The sequence below is a fragment of the Schistocerca gregaria genome, chromosome 2, assembly GCF_023897955.1.
Source record: "Schistocerca gregaria isolate iqSchGreg1 chromosome 2, iqSchGreg1.2, whole genome shotgun sequence".
NCBI classification, from domain to species: domain Eukaryota; kingdom Metazoa; phylum Arthropoda; class Insecta; order Orthoptera; family Acrididae; genus Schistocerca; species Schistocerca gregaria.
The window spans coordinates 270,291,277-270,314,778 of record NC_064921.1 but is presented as its reverse complement, the minus strand read 5'-3'; the positions used below and the strand labels follow the sequence as shown (position 1 = coordinate 270,314,778).

General features: G+C 42.4%; 1 protein-coding gene across 2 annotated transcripts in view; it reads left to right on the top strand.

Annotated features, from left to right (window-relative positions):
- LOC126336862 (uncharacterized) overlaps nt 1-23,502 on the top strand; it is a 313,200-nt gene that overhangs the window by 17,580 nt on the left and 272,118 nt on the right. For both annotated transcript variants that reach the window (XM_050000960.1, XM_050000958.1), the window contains exon 3: nt 10,497-10,691. In XM_050000960.1, coding sequence (XP_049856917.1) covers nt 10,506-10,691 — 186 coding nt within the window. In that variant the 5' untranslated portion in view covers nt 10,497-10,505. The remainder of the gene's footprint in view (nt 1-10,496; nt 10,692-23,502) is intronic.

Here is a 23,502-nt window from a genome sequence, read left to right as displayed (position 1 = left end):
GGCTTTTTACTGTATGTGAGATTGTGACAGACAAGGAGTATGTGATTTGGCTTCTGTGTCCTTTTTTATTTTGGGCAATACATCAGTTACATCTGTTAGGCATTTCTTATTAAATTATGAATATTGTATTTATGACACATCGATTATGTCAGTATTTATGAATGTGGCATTTTTCATGGGTACTATTTATTGCTTTATATTTTCTTACTGTCTCAAGGAATTAGTAGATGAAAATTTACTACAAAATCAGTTGCAGACTTTATTTTGTAATAGCTGGATAGTTCTCAGCCAAAATACCAGAAGAAGAAATGTTGATGCCCCATCTGTGTGCCTGAAAATAGTTTGAACACAGAGTATGGTCATACAAGAACAAGCAAAATAAAGCTTATCTCAACATTTCCAGTTGTGAGTTAAGCTAGTAAGTTACTTGCTAGTAAGTAGGCGTTATTATAAACCATATTTTCTGAATGAATTCTTTAATTTATCTGAAGTGTCTGTAGAAAAAAATGTAATTGTCAGTCTTACCGCATATTAAGCTTATAATACCCACTTAATTAAATCAGTACACCTCCTATATAAAAAAGTAAATATCTTTTATGTAAAATTACATTTTGCCAACATTACATAGCTCATTACACAAGCAGAATGTTTCATTGACACAGTGTCTTGCATTGACACCACTGCACAAGAACTAGACTTCATAGCACTTGTCAATGCTTTGGAAGGAGTTAACGATATGAAGATATTCATTGAATTATCATTGGGCTAACAGCCGCACTGTCTTCACGTACTATGGTGGGACGTAGCAGTATATCATGACATATGTGTGTCACAAGTAAAACCATTCATCGCCAGAAAGCCGTTTCTTCTCTTGCCTGTTTTGTCCATGTGTAAGAGTTACTAAATATTGAAAAATTTATTGGTGTGACCAAATACTGAGGAGAATCGCAAAGCATTTGTCGCTCAGTGTGATGCTTGTGGACACAGCAAAGTAAAACATCACAACTTTTCTTGGCATTTTCATCCATGTCATCAGAAAGAAACCAGTATTGATGGACAACAATCGAGCATTCCTATCGTTTGCTAATGGTCCCAGTTAGACCTCACACAGATGCCACATTGCAGCGCATTGTCTTACTAGCCCTACTACAAAAAGTTTTCAGAAAGAATCTGAATATATCAGTGGTGAATTAATATATGGAGAACTGCTGAAACTGCGTGAAAAATTCATTATAACGTCACCCTATAACATGATAGCATCAGATATGCACATCGTTGCAATGGCACACTATTTTGTGACAATCGATGTTGACATAATTAGTTGCTCTTTCACAGTACCCGTCAACTGACTTTCGCTTGTCCTTGGTAATTATCTGAATTCACACTGGCCCATAGGCATTAAGCAACACTGAGATGCTATATGTGTGATTACACAAAACACTGCCACAACATGTATGTTTGAAAACCTCCAGTCACCACAGATTTTATACATTGTGTGTGCTTCAGTCCCCAAATGCCCCCATATAGTCAACAATTGGGGGGGGGGGGGGGGGAGAGATTCTTGTGTGGACAATAAATAATCAGCTACATTTTATGTTGTGTGTCAGTTCTGTGATTATGTTGTCTCTGGTCTCCAAACAAATGATGTAGGTGTTCCTTGTAGTTTGCTGTTACATACTGTATTTAACCATAGCCTGTTGTGTTATTACTTTCACACAACTCAGTGAATGAAGAAAACTACACTGTTGGTATTTTCCGGCCAAGACCTTTGATTGTGTAAATCAAATAATTACACTCCTGGAAATTGAAATAAGAACACTTTGACTTCATTGTCCCAGGAAGGGGAAACTTTATTGACACATTCCTGGGGTCAGATACATCACATGATCACACTGACAGAACCACAGGCACATAGACACAGGCAACAGAGCATGCACAATGTCGGCACTAGTACAGTGTATATCCACCTTTCGCAGCAATGCAGGCTGCTATTCTCCCATGGAGACGATCGTAGAGATGCTGGATGTAGTCCTGTGGAACGGCTTGCCATGCCATTTCCACCTGGCGCCTCAGTTGGACCAGCGTTCGTGCTGGACGTGCAGACCGCATGAGACGACGCTTCATCCAGTCCCAAACATGCTCAATGGGGGACAGATACGGAGATCTTGCTGGCCAGGGTAGTTGACTTACACCTTCTAGAGCACGTTGGGTGGCACGGGATACATGCATACGTGCATTGTCCTGTTGGAACAGCAAGTTCCCTTGCCGGTCTAAGAATGGTAGAACGATGGGTTCAATGACGGTTTGGATGTACCGTGCACTATTCAGTGTCCCCTCGACGGTCACCAGAGGTGTACGGCCAGTGCAGGAGATCGCTCCCCACACCATGATGCCGGGTGTTGGCCCTGTGTGCCTCGGTCGTATGCAGTCCTGATTGTGGCGCTCACCTGCACGGCGCCAAACACGCATACGACCATCATTGGCACCAAGGCAGAAGCGACTCTCATCGCTGAAGACGACACGTCTCCATTCGTCCCTCCATTCACACCTGTCGCGACACCACTGGAGGCGGGCTGCACGATGTTGGGGCGTGAGCGGAAGGCGGCCTAACGGTGTGCGGGACCGTAGCCCAGCTTCATGGCGACGGTTGCGAATGGTCCTCGCTGATACCCCAGGAGCAACAGTGTCCCTAATTTGCTGGGAAGTGGCGGTGCGGTCCCCTACGGCACTGCGTAGGATCCTACGGTCTTGGCGTGCATCCGTGCGTCGCTGCGGTCCGGTCCCAGGTCGACGGGCACGTGCACCTTCCGCCGACCACTGGCGACAACATCGATGTACTGTGGAGACCTCACGCCCCACGTGTTGAGCAATTCGGCAGTACGTCCACCCGGCCTCCCGCATGCCCACTATACGCCCTCACTCAAAGTCCGTCAACTGCACATACGGTTCACGTCCACGCTGTCGTGGCATGCTGCCAGTGTTAAAGACTGCAATGGAGCTCCGTATGCCACGGCATACTGGCTGACACTGACGGCGGCGGTGCACAAATGCTGCGCAGTTAGCGCCATTCGACGGCCAACACCGCGGTTCCTGGTGTGTCCGCTGTGCCGTTCGTGTGATCATTGCTTGTACAGCCCTCTCGCAGTGTCCGGAGCAAGTATGGTGGGTCTGACACACCGGTGTCAATGTGTTCTTTTTTCCATTTCCAGGAGTGTATTATAGAGAAAGTAAAATATTGCAGTGTTAAACGCTTTTCCCCTTGCATGGGTAGAATCATATTTTACAGCAGAGAACAGAAGCGCATTAGCAATCACTGTCATAAAACTAAAATCAGTTTATGGGAACATTAACTATGGTGTCCCAAGTGGTTTAGTACTTGGCCCATTCTGTTCTTGACCTAAATAAATAATTTACCAAAAATATTGGAGGAATGTTAAAAATGATGTATTTTACTCACATCCACCATACTGGAAGTAACAATTTCCATGTCAAAAACTTCCTGGCAGATTAATACTGTGTGCGCTATTAGAAAGCACCGAAGCTTAAATCGTTACAGGTACGGAAAGCTGGCTGAAGCCAGAGATAAATTCTGTCGAAATTTTTACTAAGGCACAGATGGTATTTAGAAAGGATAGATTGCATGCAACCAGTGGTGGCGGGTTTGTTGCTGTTAGTAGTAGTTTATCCTGTAGTAAAGTAGAAGTGGATAGTTCCTGTGAATTACTATGGGCGGAGGTTACACTCAACAACCGAGCTAGATTAATAATTGGCTCCTTTTACTGACCTCCCAACTCAGCAGCATTAGTGACAGAACAACTGAGAGAAAATTTGGAATACATTTCACATAAATTTTCTCAGGATGTTATAGTCTTAGTTGGAGATTTCAATTTACCAGATTTAGACTGGGACACTCAGATGTTTAGGACGGGTGGTAGGGACAGAGCATCGAGTGACATTATATTGAGTGCACTATCTGAAAATTACCTCAAGCAATTAAACAGAGAACCGACTCGTGGAGATAACATCTTGGACTTACTGATAACAAGCAGACCCGGACTTTTCGAATCTGTACATGCAGAACAGGGAATCAGTGATCATAAGGCCGTTGCAGCATCCCTGAATATGGAAGTTAATAGGAATATAAAAAAAGGGAGGAAGGTTTATCTGTTTAGCAAAGAGTAATAGAAAGCAGATTTCATTCTACCTAACAGATCAAAACAAAAATTTCTGTTCCGACACTGACAATGTTGAGTGTTTATGGAAAAAGTTCAAGGTAGTCGTAAAATGCGTTCTAGACATGTACGTGGCGAGTAAAACTGTGAGGGACGGGAAAAACCCACCGTGGTTCAACAACAAAGTTAGGAAGTAAAACTCTATGTACTGACTTGACAGAAAAAAGTGGCTCGAAACAGCATATCCAGACACTCCGGGATGATGATGATGATGGCATTGAAACAGAGGATGACATGTGTAAAGCTGAAATACTAAACACCTTTTTCCAAAGCTGTTTCGCAGAGGAAGACAGGACTACAGTTCCTTCTCTAAATCCTCACGCAAGCGAAAAAATGGCTGACATCGAAATAAGTGTCCAAGGAATAGAAAAGCAACTGGAATCAATCAACAGAGGAAAGTCCACTGAACCTGACGGGATACCAATTCGATTCTACACAGACTGTGCGATTGAACTTGCCCCCCTTCTAACAGCCGTGTACTGCAAGTCTCTAGAGGAATGGAAGGTTCCAAATGATTGGAAAATAGCACCAGTCTTCAAGAAGGGTCGTCAAGCAGATGAGCAAAACTATAGGCTTATAGCTCTGACATCGATCTGTTGTAGAATTTTAGAACATGTTTTTTGCTCGCGTATCATGTCGTTTCTGGAAACCCAGAATCTACTCTGTAGGAATCAACGTGGAAACAGCAGTTGTGTGAGACCCAACTCACTTTATTTGTTCATGAGACCCATAAAAGATTAGATACATGCTCGCAGGTAGACGCTATTTTTCTTGACTTCCTGGAAGGTGTTCGATACAGTTCCGCACTGTCGCCTGATAAACAAAGTAAGAGCCTATGGAATATCAGACCAGCTGTGTGGCTAGATTGAAGAGATTTTAGCAAATAGAGCACAGCATGTTGTTCTCAATGGAGAGACGTCTACAGACGTTAAAGTAACCTCTGGCGTGCCACAGGGGAGTGTTATGGGACCATTGCTTTTCACAGTATATATAAATGACCTAGTAGATAGTGTCGGAAGTTCCATCCGGATTTTCATGGATGATGCTGTAGTATACAGAAAAGTTGCAGCATTAGAAAATTGTAGTGAAATGCAGGAAGATCTGCAGCGGATAGGCACTTGGTGCAGGGAGTGGCAACTGCCCCTTAACATAGACAAATGTAATGTATTGCAAATACATAGAAAGAAGGATCTCTTATTGTATGATTATATGATAGCGGAACAAACACTGGTAGCAGTTACTTCTGTAAAATATCTGGGAGTATGCATGCGGAACGATTTGAAGTGGAATGATCATATAAAATTAATTGTTGGTAAGGCGGGTACCAGGTTGAGATTCATTGGGAGAGTCCATAGAAAATGTAGTCCATCAACAAAGGATGTGGCTTACAAAACACTCGTTCGACCTGTACTTGAGTATTGCTCATCAGTGTGGGATCCGTTCCAGATTGGGTTGACGGAGGAGATAGAGAAGATCCAAAGAAGAGCGGCGCATTTTGTCACAGGGTTATTTGGTAACCGTGATAGCATTACGGAGATGTTTAGCAAACTCAAGTGGGAGACTCTGCAAGAGAGGCGCTCTGCATCACGGTGTAGCTTGCTGTCCAGGTTTAGAGAGGGTGCGTTTCTGGATGAGGTATTGAATATATTGCTTCCCCCTACTTATAACTCCCGAGGAGGTCACGAATGTAAAATTAGAGAGATTCGAGCACACATGGAGGCTTTCTGACAACCGTTCTTCCCGCAAACCATGTGCGACTGGAACAGAAAAGGGAGGTAATAACAATGGCACGTAAAGCGCCCTCCACCACACACCATTGGATGGCTTGCGGAGTATAAATGTAGATGTAGACCGAGACTCGAACTCGGGACCTTTGCCTTTCATGGGCAAGTGCTTTACCATCTGAACTACCCAAGCACAACTCATGCCCCGTCCTCACAGCACTACTTCTGCCAGTACCTCGTCTGCTACCTTCCAAAGGTACACAGTTTTAATCTGCCAGGAAGTTTCTTGTCAGCACACCCTCTGCTACAGAATGAAAATCTTGTTCTGTAATTTCCATGTGAATTATGCAACCCTGTCTAGGAATTGAAAATGAATTTTATATTCTGATGCAAAAGTCTATAACATGCTGCTGCAAAATTCTATAACATGCTGCCATTGGGAAGTCTGGGAAGGAAATTGGAAATCTGAAACTATTCAGAAGCAAAGTAAAAACCATTCATATTTAGATAATGTATAGATTTTTAATTTTCCAGTATGTTGCATATGATAGCATTATCTGAATTCAGTAAAATTACGTAAATGCGTAGAATGGAATATTAGATAAAGACTGTAACAGAATGTGAGAAGCAAACCATTGGATTTTATTCCCAAAATAGTTGGTATTCGCGTATAAAAAATATATTAGAAAATAACAGTGAATTCCTGTAATAATGTGAGTAGGTTAACACTAGTCATGATTGGCTGAGGGCATACTCAACAGAAGCAACCTGCAGTGAACGCTTCTATCAGTTAATGTAAAATTTAAATTGTTCCACATCTCTGAAGGCTCTTCTTCACAAGAAGGCTCTTCTTCACAACTAAGGGGCTCTTGTTCGTAGATCATGAGCTCTCCATTGCAACGCTATCCGTCTTATTTAAATAATTTCTGACATAAACAAAATAGAAGGTCAGGGGTTGCTGGAACAGATCTACCACCACACTGTCAACGAGCTAAGAGAGCAGATCTGTCAAGTCTTTGATGGGAACATGTATAAATATTGAGACTTGATTGAAGCTGACTGTAACATCACTTTCTCCAAAACGCAGGCTCTTAATTTGTCTGACAAAATTTTCTGTATTTATTAAGTAATGTGTGCGGTAGCCCACATGCGTAGTAAGTTGATTGACAAGATGTTTTGCCAGTCTACACACTGGCCGTAGAATGGGCTTAATGATGTGCCATAGGTATGTCATCGTCTTGTATCTTGGACAGACCATAAAACGTAAGTCGTGTAGTTGCCTGAGGGAGGAGATAGTGGATAACACTCTCCTCCATCAAAAGACCACTTGACTAGTTCATATGCCGTCCTCATTATTGTTGAGGTGACATCCTCATTTGCAGCAAACCCAATGTGTGTCTCAGCAACAGTTTGTACCGAAAATGTACTGATACACACTGGTATCTATCTTCACGTATTCTGCCTCTACCACCCAGTCTTTGTTTGAAGAAGTACAGTTCATCACCCCAAGCAGTTTCAGTTGCCTCAAGAACTAAACCAGTCTTCTGTGAGAATTTTTTCAAAAACAAATAAATATGACATGAAATTTTAAGAGGTATCCACAGGCACAACACTATCAAGGAAGAGAATTAAAAAAACTTGAGTTTTTGCCATTCTTTGCTTCAGTGACAGGGAAGATTAGTTAGATCCTGAAGAGACATGACATCAGATCACTCTTCAGGCCTCCAGCTAACATGCGCCTACTCATGAGGTCTGTGAAAGATCACATAGGCCTCAGAACTCCCAGCATTTACAAAATACCATGAGAGTTGCAGATAATACAGGGTGGCGTACAAAATACTAGCCCTTAGTACTAGACTGCCAATTGTCACCCACCACTGCTATCTGTTGTTTCAAACCAGTTGTGACTACACTTTATATTGTCAGTATAAAGGCCATTGTAACTTGGTTATGATGTATGAAGTAAATATCTCAGCAAGATGCATCCTTTACAAGAAAGAATCACGATAGTGGAGACATACACAAATACAGGTTCGTTCAAGGAATTGCGGGACATTTTCGTGAAGAAGTTTCCTGGCATTTCTATACCAGCAAAGAAAAGAGTATACGATTTGGTAACATAGTGGTGTGCTACAGGGTCAGTTACAAATGCAAAAAAGAATCGAGCCTCTTCCATTTGTACACCTGCTGTGATCATGGATATTTTAGCACAAATGATACAGAGTCCACAGAAGTTGACACACAAATTGTCACAATAAGTGAACTTTTGCGTAGGTCATGCCAATGTTTTTTGCACCATACAGGGATGAAACTGTACAAAATGACATGTCCAAGAGCTGAAGGAGGAAGACAAGGCAAATCGTGTGTTTTTCGGTATGTGGCTATGCCAAACAATTGAGAGTGGAATGTTGGATCCGCTGTTGTATTTCATGAGTGATGAAACCTTGTTCTATCTCACGGGACATACGAACTCCCAGAACAACAGATACTAGTCAACAAACAATTCCTATTCGTTTAATGATGAAACCTCTTCACTGCAAAACAAACAAACAAAAAAGTGTGGTGTGTCATGCCAGCAAGTTGAATTGTAAGTGGTATATTTTTTGAAACAACGGTAAACACTGCTGCATATGCAGGAGTCTTTGAGGAATTTTGTGCACAGTTGACCCTCCTTGATTGTACACATGCTGTCTCTCAACAGGATGAGGTGGCCTATCACACTTTACGCATGTCTATCTCACAAATTCATAATAGATTCTTAGAAGAAAGGACTGTCTTAAAAGGATTTTGGCCTCTTGTTTGCCGAACCTAACCACTTATGGTTTTTAGCTGTGGGGGTAGTATAAAAGGAAAAATGATTGCAAATAACACAATATCATTGGAAGACTTGGAGGATAACACATGTAATGAAATTTTGAGAACTGATTTGGCATTTGCACAAAGTTGTTAACGTTTTAGGGTTGCGTGTAACAGTGCATGGAAACACGAGTTGGGCACTTTTAGCACACAGTGTAATGTAAAAGACAAGATCATTTCTATAAATATGGACCTTTGCATTAGCTTATTTGTTACTTCTATTATCTAATTATTACGTGTTTATCTATTTGTTGTTGTATCTTCTTGAGGTGGGCAGCAGTTCATGCGTAATTGGCGAGCAGTCTGTAGTCGGGGTGGTTTTTATCCACGGTAGCTCAATGTGATTTGGAAAATAAACTTAGAATTGCATTTGAGGATCGCTCTATCACACGAGGGCCGATAATGTTTCCTGCAATAGCATGATAAAAGAAGTTATAACAAAAATTTAGTAAAGAGGAAACTTTGTAGTTGAGTAAAGTGGCCATAACGAGATTAAGAGGGCATGTCAGATGTGGGATGAAGACATTTCTTTATTAAGCAATTGACTGAGTACCACAGACATCATTTAATATTTCTGTGCTGCTTCACTTCGTTCGTCCATTTGAGTGACCCTATTTGCTGGTCTTATGCAGTGACTGTGGACCTGCTTGTCAGACATGTAAGGCGTTGTGCTCTTAGGTATGCCCAGAGGACTTTCAGCTGTTTTACGGCTAGCATATTTTCTGCTAATTTGTGGTGCTTTACTTTTCTGTTATAACTGGTTTTATTCTTCTCTGCTCCTACTTTTCTTCCCATCTGATATGTACATTGTAAGGATCAGTTCGGCTACCTATCTCGTTCCTTTCGGAAGAATTTGCTTTTTTTGATGTTCCCATTATTGAGAAGACAGATGAACCAGCAGTTTGGTCCTTTCAACACATCACTGCAAGTATGGACACTATTATTATCTAACTGTTTGAAGAGGTGGGTAGGAATAAACTTAATATTAAGAAACTCTTTTAGATAGTGGTCGCTAGGATCTGTCTTTGATCCACACACTGTACACATTAAAAGATAAAGGTGTCAGGGACACGAAAGTTGGTTTGAGCACCACAGTAGTGTATTAGGCAAGGTTCAGTTGGAGGTGATACGCTCTTTTCTTCCTCCAAACTTAGAGCTGACTAAGCCAGTCATAGGAGGCTCTGTAGTTTAACATGGACTACAAAACCTGAGTCAGTTCAGTATTTTTTTCATTGGCAATGACAGAGATGAAATAAGTAACAAATAGTAATCCCAGGCCTGCCTGGTGGTCACAGTGCAAGACCTTTGGATCTGCAGTGTGGTATTTTGCCACCAAGCCTCACTCTACAGAGACTTCATTAAGTTGGTTGAAGTCAAATAAAGCTAACAAATTGTCTCAGCTCATCTAGGAAAATTATAAAGTTAGTCTGTCACTGCCCAATGCAGGGAGCAGATGTGACATACTTGGTGGACAGTAGATTTTTCAAAAACTGCATTTTATTACAATAATACCAAAGTTAATCAGCTGTTTGTGTCACTGTCATGACAAGTGTCAACAAAATTATGTAAATGTAGAGATGAACAGTCTATTTAGATTTTCCAAATCAGTGTAATCATTATTTCCTTAAACAGACACTTGGCATACGTATATGATTCTTTTAGTCATGTTTTGTTACTTCTACAGTGTGCTATCATGGAGGCAGAGAAAGCAGAACTTAAATCAATTCTGCGAGGACTGCTCATTTCATCCCCCAAGCAAATGACAGTGCGTGAACTTGCGAATGATTTTTCGAGGCAGGAAGGACGTGAATTTCCATTTCAAAAGTATGGATTTCGTACATTTCTTGATTATCTGAGGACCATAAAGGACACAGTTTCGGTAAGTACATGTAAAATATGAAATGATTCAAAATGGCTTCATAGGAAGGCCTAGCAGAAATCTAGTTAGTATCTACTTAATTTAATGGTCACCATAATTGGAATACTATCATTGTAGCTACACAAGCGATTCACTTTTGTGTATATTTTGTTTGTAGTTTTTATATTATGCAAGCTGATTGTTGTTATTGTGCTTCCCACGTGGTTGGTGCTCACCTGGGGTGTGGAAGTATAGGAATACTTGTACCACTATACATATTTAGACTCAAACCACTGTCTACAACAAACAAACAGTCACAGAACTGTATATGGCAGAAAAATGTAACCTTTCGACAACTGAAGCAATGCTAGTGCTCCAAGCTGCGAGCATGTAGTGACATCAGAATGGCATGCTATAAACTGCGAGCATGTTATTTTTAATGGTGTTACTTCCATATTTCCTGGTAACTAAACGTCGCAGTGACTTTTCCAATACAAATTAGAAAATGTAATTAAGTAATAATAATAATAATAATAATAATAAAATCTGTAATATATATGCTTCACAGTAGCAGAGGCATAATCATATCATTGATACAACAGGTTGGGACGACATTCTTTGATGAATGTATATTTTTACTTGGCCAGCACAGCAGTGGTTTGAGGACAACAAAGATCAGCCCAATAGCTGGGACAAATTCTAGGCCGAACTGAAGAAAATCTTTGGCAGCAATCAACAACTACTCTGCTCAGTGGTTGAAGAAGTGACGAAAAGTACCTAACATCATGGAGAATGAAAACATTTATGCATAACAGAATTTTTTGGCCCTATACCACATCACGAATCCGAATATGACAGAAGCTGATAAAATCTCGCACATGATACAAGGAGTCGCAGACGGCGTGTACCAAGCTCTTGTGCCAAAGGATGTCAGAATGACAGAGGAATTGATAAAGCAGTACCAATGAATCAAGGAAATGCAGCAATAATGAGACACCTGGATGTATAACTTAACTCCTGAATGTGGTCCCGTGGCAGTTGTGGAAAACCACCATGAGCTGACCTCTCTCATATGCCAGATAGTAAGAGAGAGGATACAGCAGCAGTATGTAGCAGCCAGAATCATCAGGCTGAATACACAAGAAATAGTTGCTGTGACTGTCAACCCAAGAAGTGGTGTGTTGGTCTTAAGCACCAACCTCCACCATGAAGATGGGACTCTGCCAACACAGATTTATGTCGCAACCATCAAACAGGAATCCAGCATCTGATCAATCCGGGTGCAACGAACTCTGCCAAGTACAGTACCTTGCATAAGAACAGGCATTTGGAGGCCAGGAGATAACACACCAGTGTGTTTCCACTGTAGACATCTGGACATGTATGCTGCTACTGAGACTGAAGGCAAATTTTTTACCAACTACTACACTGCCAGATGCCAAACATCACAACAGTTGTATTCATGTTGATCAACTGCTGATCATTGTAGTTGGCCTGCAGCCTGCTGGACGAAGCCCCCTCTATACCCTGGAAAAGGTCACTTCCCAACATGGTGTAACAGTTCCCGGTCTCCATACAGAGTTACCAGCTGCCCACTTAGCTACCAACCTCAGGTAAACTAAGTGTGACTATCTTTGAAGATGACGGCATCACGAATGCAAATGCCTATACGTCAGGGAATCATTGATGTTCTCAACAGCCATCCTACCTAGCCACTAGTTAATTCGGTGAAAGGATATCAATGATAAGGTCCACTGATGACATTGCTATCCTCAGCGAAAGTGAAGAGGAATTACAGAATATGGATTGAGAGTAAATGTAAGAAAGATAAGAGTAATGAGGAGTATCCTTTCACCTTGAATCTGAATCCCACTCTTGAATCTTTCTCTTATTTCTGTCATTGATTCTTCGATGTGTAGTTTGAACATTACAGGTGAAAAACTACATTCCTGTCTGGCACCCAGTTTAATCTGAGCACTTTTTTCTTGATGTTCCATTGTTCGCCTCTGGTTCTTGTACATATTGTACACAGTGTGTACATAAAGTCCAGGAACACATTCAATTATTTATTGCACAAAAACTAAGCATTGCACAGATGTCATACATATTGCATTTTGAAGAGAAACTCTGAAAGTTTTTTTTTACAAACATTTGATATGCAAACCATGAGTGACCCTGCAAACGTCAATACGGTAATCAAATTCTTGCCATATCTGTCCCAGCATCGCATCATAGACTGTGGCAGTCATTCCCGATCCCCCCCACCTCCGGAGCTCTGCTACATCACATGGTAGACGCAGTACATACACCAGATCTTTAATGTGTCCCCACAGAGAAGAGTTACATGGCGTGAGATCTGGTGATGGGGGAGGCCATTTCATGAAACAGCGGACTCCAACGCACAAGAAGCTCGCTCCGCACCTGAACTCGCCATGTTTGAAACTAGTGCTGACTATTGGCAAATTACCTAACTATGCTGTGGCATTATACATTTGGGGGGGGGGGGGGGAGAGACCACCTTCCAGGGTTTCTCTTCAAAATGACATATGTATGATATCTGTACAATGTTTGGTTCTTGTGCAGTAAATAATCGAAAGTGTTCCCGGACTTTGTGTACACCCTGTATTACCTGCTTTTCCCTATAGTTTACCCCCTTTTTTTTCAGAATTTCAAACATCTTGTTCAGTTTCACATTGTGGAACTTCATCCAGGTTGATAAATCGTTTGAACAGATTTTGATTTTTTGTCTGTCTTGGTTCCATCATGAACCGCAGTGTCTGAATTGGCTCTTTACCTTTCCTAAAGGCAATTTAATAGTCATCTAACAGACCCTCTTCTATCTTTTCCATTCTTTTGTGTATTATTCTTGTCAGCAATTTGGATGCATGAGCTGTTAAGCTGATTGTGCAGTAATTCTCGCTTTTCTTGGTTATTTCACTCTTCGGAATTATGTGGAAGATGTTTTTCTGACAGTCTTATCATATATCGTCAGTCTCGTACGTTCAACATACCAGTATGAATAGTCGCTTTGTTTCCATTCCCCCCCCCCCCCCCCCCCCAATGATCTTAGAAATTCTGATGTAATGTTACCTGTATCTTCTGCCTAATTTGAACTTAGGTCAACCAAAGCTCTGTTAAAATCTGATTCTAATAATGAATCCCCCTATCTCTTCCCTGTTGATTCCTGTTTCTTCCTCTGTCCAGTCATCGGACAAGTCTTCCCCTTCATGTACTCTTTCCACCTATCCACTCTCTCTTCTGCATTTATCAGTGGTAATCCCGTTCCACTCTTAATGTTACAGCCATTGATTTTGAATTTTTTCTTTTTTTCCCTATATGATGAGCCTGCCCTTCTGATAATCATTTCTTTCTCAATTTCTTCACATTTTTCATGCAGCCATTCCGCCCTGGCTTCCCTGCACTTTCTACATGTTTCATTCCTAAGTGGCTTGTATTTCTATATTCCTGAATTATCCTGAGAATTTTTGTACTTCCTTCTTTTATCGATAAACTGAAGTATTTCCTCTGTTACCCATGGTTTCTTCAGTTACCTTTCTTGTACTTAAGGTTTTTTTTTTATCCCAGTTTCTATGATTGCACTTTTTAGAGATATACATTCCTCTTCAACTGAACAGCCAATAGAGCTATTCAATATTGCAATATGTATATCATCAGAGAACTTCAAATGTATGTCTTCATTCCTCAGTACTTCCTTATCCCACTTCTTTACAAATTGATCCTTCCTAACTAGTCTCTTAAACCTCACTCTGCTCTTCATCATTGCTAAATTGTGACCTGAGTCCATATCTGCTCCTGGGTGTGCCTTACAGTCCAGTATCTGATTTCGGAATCTCTCCCTGACCGTGATATAATCTAACTGAAATCTTTCCGAGCATCCCAGACTTTTCCAAGTATATCTCCTCCTCTTGTGATTCTTGTACAAAGTATTAGCTATTACTAGTTGACATTTATTGCAGAACTCAGTCTTTCTCCCTTCTCACTCCTATTGCCAAGCCCTTATTCTCCCCTAACTCGCACTTCTCTTCCTTCCACTACAACCGCATTCCAATTCTCAATGCACATTAGTTATTAGATTTTCATCTCCCTTTATGTACTGTATTATCCGTTCAGTATTCTCATGTATTTTCTCTATCTTTTCATCTTCTACCTATGACATTGGCATGTATATCTGAACTGTTGTCATTGGTTTACTGTCTGATCTGATGATAGCAACACCATCACTGAACTGTTCGTAGTTCCCCTACCTTCCTCTTCATAATGAATCCTACTCCCATTATATATATTTTTTCTGCTGTTGATATTACTGTATACTCATCTGACCAGAAATCCTTGTCTTCTATCCATTTCACTTAACTGACTCCCACTACATCTAGACCGAGCCTTTGCATTTCCCTTTCCAGATTTCTGGCTTCCCTACCATGTTCAAACTTCAGACATTCCATGCCCCAACTCAATAACATTACCCTTTTGCTGATTATTCAATCTTTTTCTCATGGTTGCCCCACCCAGAGATCCAAATGGGAGACTAGTCCAGAATCTTCTTCTTATGTCAGTTGTCTTTGGCTGCCATTGCTGATGTTTTTTATTCAAACTTTAAGCATTGACATGGTTCAAACCCAGAACTGAGGATGTTCATCAAAGACATTACCTCTAGACTACGGGTCTTTTCATACCATTATAAAAAGCTAAACAATGATTGCAGCAGAGCTGGTATGTACTATGGCTGCTTTCACAGGTGGCCTGCACTCTGATGGGAGTAGGATAAGACCGTGACAGGACTGGGATGTGAAATGATGGGCAGATCTTGCATCTGGCTCTTCCACAAGGGTATGATGCATAGGACCGGGCAAGGATGTTGTGGAGACTGGGTGAGTGACAGAACACCACAGTAGGAGGGGTGGGAAGTGTCTCGGGTAGTATGATAGATAATAAAAGCCCTGACAAAGGATGTGATTAGGTTGCTCCAGTGTGGGGTGGTATTGCATGATGAAGGGGGTGTTCCTTTATAACTGGTTGTTGGGAATGGTGTAGGATTGGGTGTATGTGGGGAAATGGCATGGGGAATCGGTTTGCAGACATGTAGGGATAGTGTCTATCTGCGAAGGCCTTTGTGAGACCTTCAGCATGCTGGGTAAGGGAATTCCAGTACCTACCAATACATTATGCTCAGGTGGCTAGGCTGTATGGGAAGGATTTTTTTTTTGGTGTGGAAGGGACATCAGGTGTCAAAATGCAGGTACATTTGGTGGTTGGAGGGTGTGAGATGGATAGAGGTTTGTATGGAGCCATCAGAGTGGAAGTCGATGTCCAGGAAGGTGGCACTCTGTGTTGAGAAGGATTAAGTGAAATATGGAGAAAGAAGGTGTCGAGATTGTGAAAGAATGAGGATAGGGTGTCCTGGCTCTGGGTTTAGATGATGCAGATATCATCTTGAACATGAACCATATCAGTGATCTGGAGATTTGACAGGCTAAGGGGTTTTCCTCCAGACAGCCCATAAATAGATTGGCATAGGAGGGTGCCATGCTGGTGCCCATGGCTGTGCCATGGATTTAAGCCTTAGACCCTTCTCAGAACCTCTTCCCTGAATCCATTTCCCTCCTCACTCCTATGACACCCTGCACACTCACCTTCGGCATGCTCCCCAAAATCCACAGACCCAACAATCTTAAAGTTCCATTGTAGTTGCCCTCAGGGGCTCTGCATTCGTTTGCTGAGTACAGGCTTGGTGACCCTGAGGTTCCTGAGCTGGGGACTAGTAAGCACCGCCAGTCTCCTGTTACCGTAAGCTCTGGGCATGCTTCAGTGACCACCTTCGTCCCATGGTCGGACAGAACAGGCCAAACGGGGTAGAGGGCAGCAGGGACCAGAGATTGTAACAGTCTCTGGAATCACGGACAGTGGAGCGGTGCCAGTCACTATGCCTCGGCAGGTAGAGACCGAGCGAGCACAGCTGACTTCCATCATCGGGCAGCCTTGATGACTACAGCAGCAGTGTCGGCAGTCCAGGAGTGCCGAGACGGCTGGACTCGCGGAACAGCACGTGGGCGGCGCGCCGACATTACGCTTCTGTAAACTAGCTGAATAAAGGAATACTCACAAATACTGCTGTATCACTCTGCACTGCCCCTTGACGCTTTTGAACTTGCTCGGCCTCCTGACGAGAAACGGCGCATTGGACCCTGGCTTCAGCTCTCCCAACTGGAGTCCCGGGTTCGACCATTGTTGGTCTGCAACAACGCCAAGGCAAAATGACTAAGGATAAAGCAAACCAAGCAGCCAACACAGAAAACACCAGCAACAGTTCTGTAGCGAGTGTCAAGAAGGTACATGACAAGCAGAGTGCCTCTCAATGCCCGCTTTCCCCCTCATCCTTGAAGGGACAGGGTGCAGGGGAAGGTTCACGATGTTCTTGTCAAAAATTGTCCCAAGCACCATCAGACAACAATGTTTTATGTCTGACCGATGAGGGGGACATCATCATGGAGTTAGATGGCTTGGATAAAGGCAGTCCCTCCACTCCCCGTCGCTCTACAGGCGCTTCACCGCCGCGGTGCAAAGATAGTGGTAAATTAAAACCACATTGATGAAATGGCTCCCATCCTACAGTGGAACTTGAGCAGGGGTTCAGGACGCATGTGGAGGAACTCTGTCTGTTATCTCAGGGTAGATCATCGTGTCTGTGTCTCCAGGTGATTCATTTCCATCAAATTGATGCCCCTAAGCAAAAAGGGTATTTACTCTACAAAAAGGACAACCTGAATGGAGAGTGAGTTAGAGGAGGCATAGGTATTTCCATCAGTACCGACTACCACTCCTTGCTTCTCTCACTTATATCTTTACAAGCAGTTGCTGTATCAGTGCACATGCATCATCGGTGGACAGTATATTTCTTTACTTCCCCCACATGATACACTTGATGATGAGGTCGTAATCGACCATATTACACAGCTCTCCTGCCCCTTCATCCTATGTGGTGATTTTAATGCACACAATGTTTTTTGGGGCTCTGCAGTTACCTGCCCCGGGTTAGAGCAATTGAGAGGCTTCTTGGGTCATACTTGCTCATACTTGCTAAATGCAGAACAGAGCCCTCACTTCTACGCAGCAACTGGTTCATTCTCAGCCATTGAACTCTTGCTTTACTCTTCAGCTCTTGCTCACACGGCACTCAATGGAAGTGATCACTTGCTGATCTGGAGTCACCTGCCAGATGGGGCGGCACGCAGAACATGAAAGCAAACCACCATGATGAGTGCTCTGTAGAGCAGACTGGACTCTTTAGAGTCAGTTGACCCAGTTCGAAGAAGTGTGAATTTCTAGGCATCGGTGGATCATATTACCAAAATGATCCACCATGCCGCTGCAGCATCCATTCCACAGTCCACGGGACAACAGAAGAGGCAACCTGTCCCATGGTGAAGTGCCGAATGCAGCTCTGCAATCAGGACCAGGCATGCGGCTCTGCATAGGTTCAAGGGCCAGCCAGCTGCAGAGAATCTTGCAGCCTTTCGAGTGGCGAGGGCAAATTGTCGCCAAATTATTCGAGAGAGCAAGAAGAGGTGGTCGCAACTGTTCCTGAACGCCATTAATCATTCCACCAAAAGTTCTGTTGGGGGGGAGACCATCAGAAGAATTTGTTGAAGAGGAGGCAGAAGTGCCCCATGGGTGCTGCAATGGGGAAGGGCACTCTCTAAACCAATCCGCAAGTCATTTCTCAGACTGTGGTGGCATATTTGTCACAGTTATTGCAACAGCCAATCGGGATCCAGGTTTTGAGCCCATCGAGCAGTTGCTTAGAGGCATAGTTTGGGGTCCAGTCCACTTCTGATGAAGATTGCAACTGGTCATTTTCCATGTGGGAGCTGGATTCTGCGTTGTCTGCAGCTCGTGACACATCCCCTGGCCATGACAGGATCCATTACAGTATGTTGCTACACCTCACAAGGCACTTTTTAATGCCATTTGGGCATCAGGTCACTTTCCTGAGTGTAGTGTTGCCTTCACTAGCTGCATGGTTAAGGTCTTGGAGTGGATGGTCAACCGCCACCTTGTCTGGATCTTAGAATCCAGGCAACACCTTAGTAGCTTTCAGCATGGGTTCAGGAGATATCGCTCCACCTTTGATAACCTTGCCTTCCTCGAGACGGCTGTATAACAGATTTTCCTACAACAGATTTTCTTACACTGGCATCACCTGGGTATAGTTTTTACATTAAAAAGGCCTACAATACTACTTGGAGGCCTCTTATCCTGGAGCATCTTCACGGATGGGGTTTGCATGGTTGTCTTCAGATTTTTATACAGTCCTTCCTGTCGACACAACATTTTAGATAATGAGTTGATGATATCCTGTCTGACTGCTTTGAGCAGGATAACGATGTCCCTCAAGGTAGCGTTTTAAGTGTGACTGTCTTTTCGTAGCTATTAATAGCATTACATCCATAGTGAAAAGTCTTGTCCAATGTTCTTTGTTTGTGGTTGACTTTCATGTGGTTTGCTCTTCTTCAAACCTCTCAACAACACGTCAGTTCCAATTAACTCTTTGATGTTTGGATGAATAGGCACAGAAGAGTGGTTTTAAGTTTTTCACTGAGAAGTCTGTGTGTGTTCTTTTTAACTGCTCTTACTCCATTTTAAACTTTTTTGAGTTGTCCTTACTTTTAAAGACACAGTGAGGTTTGCGGGCCTCATATTTGACTCTAAGCTTATGTGGTTACATCTTGTTGTTGTTGTGGTCTTCAGTCCTGAGACTGGTTTGATGCAGCTCTCCATGCTACTCTATCCTGTGCAAGCTTCTTCATCTCCCAGTACCTACTGCAACCTACATCCTTCTGAATCTGCTTAGTGTACTCATCTCTCAGTCTCCCTCTACGATTTTTACCCTCCACACTGCCCTCCAATGCTAAATTTGTGATCCCTTGATGCCTCAAAACATGTCCTACCAACCGATCCCTTCTTCTAGTCAAGTTGAGCCACAAACTTCTCTTCTCCCCAATCCTATTCAATACCTCCTCATTAGTTACGTGATCTATCCACCTTATCTTCAGTATTCTTCTGTAGCACCACATTTCGAAAGCTTCTATTCTCTTCTTGTCCAAACTAGTTATCGTCCATGTTTCACTTCCATACATGGCTACACTCCAAACAAATATTTTCAGCAATGACTTCCTGACACTTAAATCTATATTCGATGTTAACAAAGTCCTCTTCTTCAGAAACGCTTTCCTTGCCATTGCCAGTCTACATTTTATATCCTCTCTACTTCGACCATCATCAGTTATTTTACTTCCTAAATAGCAAAACTCCTTTACTACTATAAGTGTCTCATTTCCTAATCTAATTCCCTCAGCATCGCCCGATTTAATTGGACTACATTCCATTATCCTCGTTTTGCTTTTGTTGATGTTCATCTTATATCCTCCTTTCAAGACACTGTCCATTCCGTTCAACTGCTCTTCCAAGTCCTTTGCCGTCTCTTACAGAATTACAATGTCATCGGCGAACCTCAAAGTTTTTACTTCGTCTCCATGAATTTTAATACCTACTCCAAATTTTTCTTTTGTTTCCTTTACTGCTTGCTCAATATACAGATTGAATAACATCGGGGAGAGGCTACAACCCTGTCTCACTCCTTTCCCAACCACTGCTTCCCTTTCATGCCCCTCGACTCTTATGACTGCCATCTGGTTTCTGTACAAATTGTAAATAGCCTTTCGCTCCCTGTATTTTACCCCTGCCACCTTTAGAATTTGAAAAAGAGTATTCCAGTCAACATTGTCAAAAGCTTTCTCTAAGTCTACAAATGCTAGAAACGTAGGTTTGCCTTTTCTTAATCTTAAGGACCTGAAAAATCTGTCATTTAAGGCAGTAAGTATTTTAAAATATCTTATCCACAGTACATGGGGAGCAGAAAGGACTTGTGTGCTGTGCGTTTACAGGGCATTTGTGCAATCTCAGCTCGATTATGGGTGCATGGTGTATGGGTCTGCGAGAGACCCTCTTATTTAAAGATCTTGGACGTGGTGCACCATGTAGGGATTCGGTTGGCCACTGGGACATTCGGAACAAGCCCCATACAAAGCCTCTGTGCAGAGGCTGGTGAACCGCCACTTCACGTCACACGACAACTACTTACAGTGTGCCAGGTGTATAAAACACTGTCCACACCATACATACCTGCCTACCATACTGTTGCTCAGTCTCCATTGGAAAGGCTTTTTCGTAACCAGCAACAGGCAACGAGGCTGTATGGGATTCGTGCCTAGGATTGCCTTCTAGAGATGGTTGTGGCTAGTCTTCATGTTTTACATAATGGTGGGAGCAGATTTCCACTTAGACTTGACAAATTTTAAGAAAAATCGTACGTCAGATTTTACATTTCAATATCTGTTTTTCTAACATTTTGGGTATGCATCAAGGTTGTTTCATAGAAGTGTACCCTGATGGCTCCAAAGTAGGGAATTCCCTTGGCTGCTCAGTCATTTTCCCCAACCATGTCACCAGGATTTACCTTCTTGATGAGGTTACCTTTTTCTCAGTAGAGCTCCACGCCCTCCTAAAGGCACTGGAGCAGATACGTTGTATTTGGGGTAAACGGTCTCTCATTTACAGAATGAGATTTTCGCTCTGCAGCGTAGTGTGCGCTGATATGAAACTTCCTGGCAGATTAAAACTGTGTGCTCGACCGAGACTCGAACTCGGACCTTCGCCTTTCGCGGGCAAGTGCTCTACCATCTGAGCTACCGAAGCACGACTCACGCCCGGTACTCACAGCTTTACTTCTGCCAGTATCCGTCTCTAGTTCTGCAAGGTTCGCAGGAGAGCTTCTGTAAAGTTTGGAAGGTAGGAAGGAGACGGACACTGGCAATCTGACTTTCAGTAATCCCTACAAGAGAATGGCCCTGACTAACATTAACCTATATGTTTCACAAATCACTTACCTCACACAAATCTTCGTTACTCGAACTACTGCAATACAGCAAGTGCCACTACTGCCAGCTAACTAAAAGATTCAAACTACGGAAGTCACTAACTACTGATAGGCACAGTTAGCAAATGAAAGATTTTAATAGAGAACAAACAATGTATTTACCTTAATAGTCATAATATATATATCAGTTCATGACACCAATTCTTACAAATTTCAAAACTCCGCCATCTCTCTCCCCACATCCAACACTGCTGGAGGCTCACCTCCAACTACGCAATGCTACGCGCTGTTCACATCCAGCTGCCGCTGCCCAAAACTACAATGGCAGACAACAATGCAAACCAGCCACAGACTGCACATGGCACAGCCAGTGATTTTCATACAGAGCGCTACGTGGCGGCGGCGTTACCAATAAAAAAACCTAAACAGCCTACTTACACTTTGCTGTCTCTGACAAAATTACGATGTCATCGGCGAACCTCAAAGTTTTTATTTCTTCTCCATGGATTTTAACACCTACTCTGAATTTGTCTTTTGTTTCCTTTACTGCTTGCTCAATATACAGATTGAATAACATCGGGGAGAGGCTAAAACCCTGTCTCATTCCCTTCCCATCCACTGCTTCCCTTTCATGTCCCTCGACTCTTATAACTGCCATCTGGTTTCTGTACAAATTGTAAATAGCCTTTCGCTCCCTGTATTTTACCCCTGCCACCTTTAGAATTTGCAGGAGAGTATTCCAGTCAACATTGTCAAAAGCTTTCTCTAAGTCTACAATTGCTAGGAACGTAGGTTTGCCTTTCCTTAATCTAGCTTCTAAGACAAGTCGTAGGGTCAGTATCTTGCTTTTAAGGTGAGTCGTAAGGTAAGTATTGCCTCACATGTTCCAATATTTCTACAGAATCCAAACTGATCTTCCCCGAGGTCTGCCAGTTTTTCCATTCGTCTGTAAACAATTCATGTTAGTATTTTGCAGCTGTGACTTATTAAACTGATAGTTTGGTAATTTTCACATCTGTCAAAACCTGCTTTCTTTGGGATTGGAATTATTATATTTTTCTTGAAGTCTCATACATCTTGCACACAAGTTGGTAGAGTTTTGTCAGGACTGGCTCTCCCAAGGTTGACAGTAGTTCTAATGGAATGTTTTCTACTCTCAGGGCTTTGTTTCGACTTAGGTCTTTCAGTGCTCTGTCAAACTCTTCGCGCAGTATCATATCCCCCATTTCATCTACATCCTCATTAATTTCCATAATACTGTCCTCAAGTACATCGGCCTTGTATAGACCCTCTATATACTCCCTTCCACCTTTCTGCTTTCCCTTTTTTGCTTAGAATAGGGTTTCCACCTGAGCTCTTGATATTCATACAAGTGGTTCTCTGTTCTCCAAAGGTTTCTCTAATTTTCCTGTAGTATTTACCTTACCCCTAGTGAGATAAGCCTCTACATCCTTACATTTGTCCTCTACCCATCCTTGCTTAACCATTTTGCGCTCCTGTCAATCTCATTTTTGAGACGTTTGTATTCCTTTTTGCCTGCTTCATTTACTGCATTTTTATTTATTCTCCTTTCATTAATTGAATTCAATATTTTTTCTGTTACCCAAGGATTTCTACTAGCCCTCGTCTTTTTACCTACTTGATCCTCTGCTGCCTTCACTACTTCATCATTCAAAGCTACCCATTCTTCTTCTACTGTATTTCTTTCCCCCATTCCTGTCAATTTTTCCCTTATACTCTCCCTGAAACTCTGTACAACCTCTGGTTTAGTCAGTTTATCCAGTTCCCATCTCCTTAAATCCCCAACTTTTTGCAGTTTCTTCAGTTTTAATCTACAGTTCATAACCAATAGATTGTGGTCAGAGTCCACATCTGTCC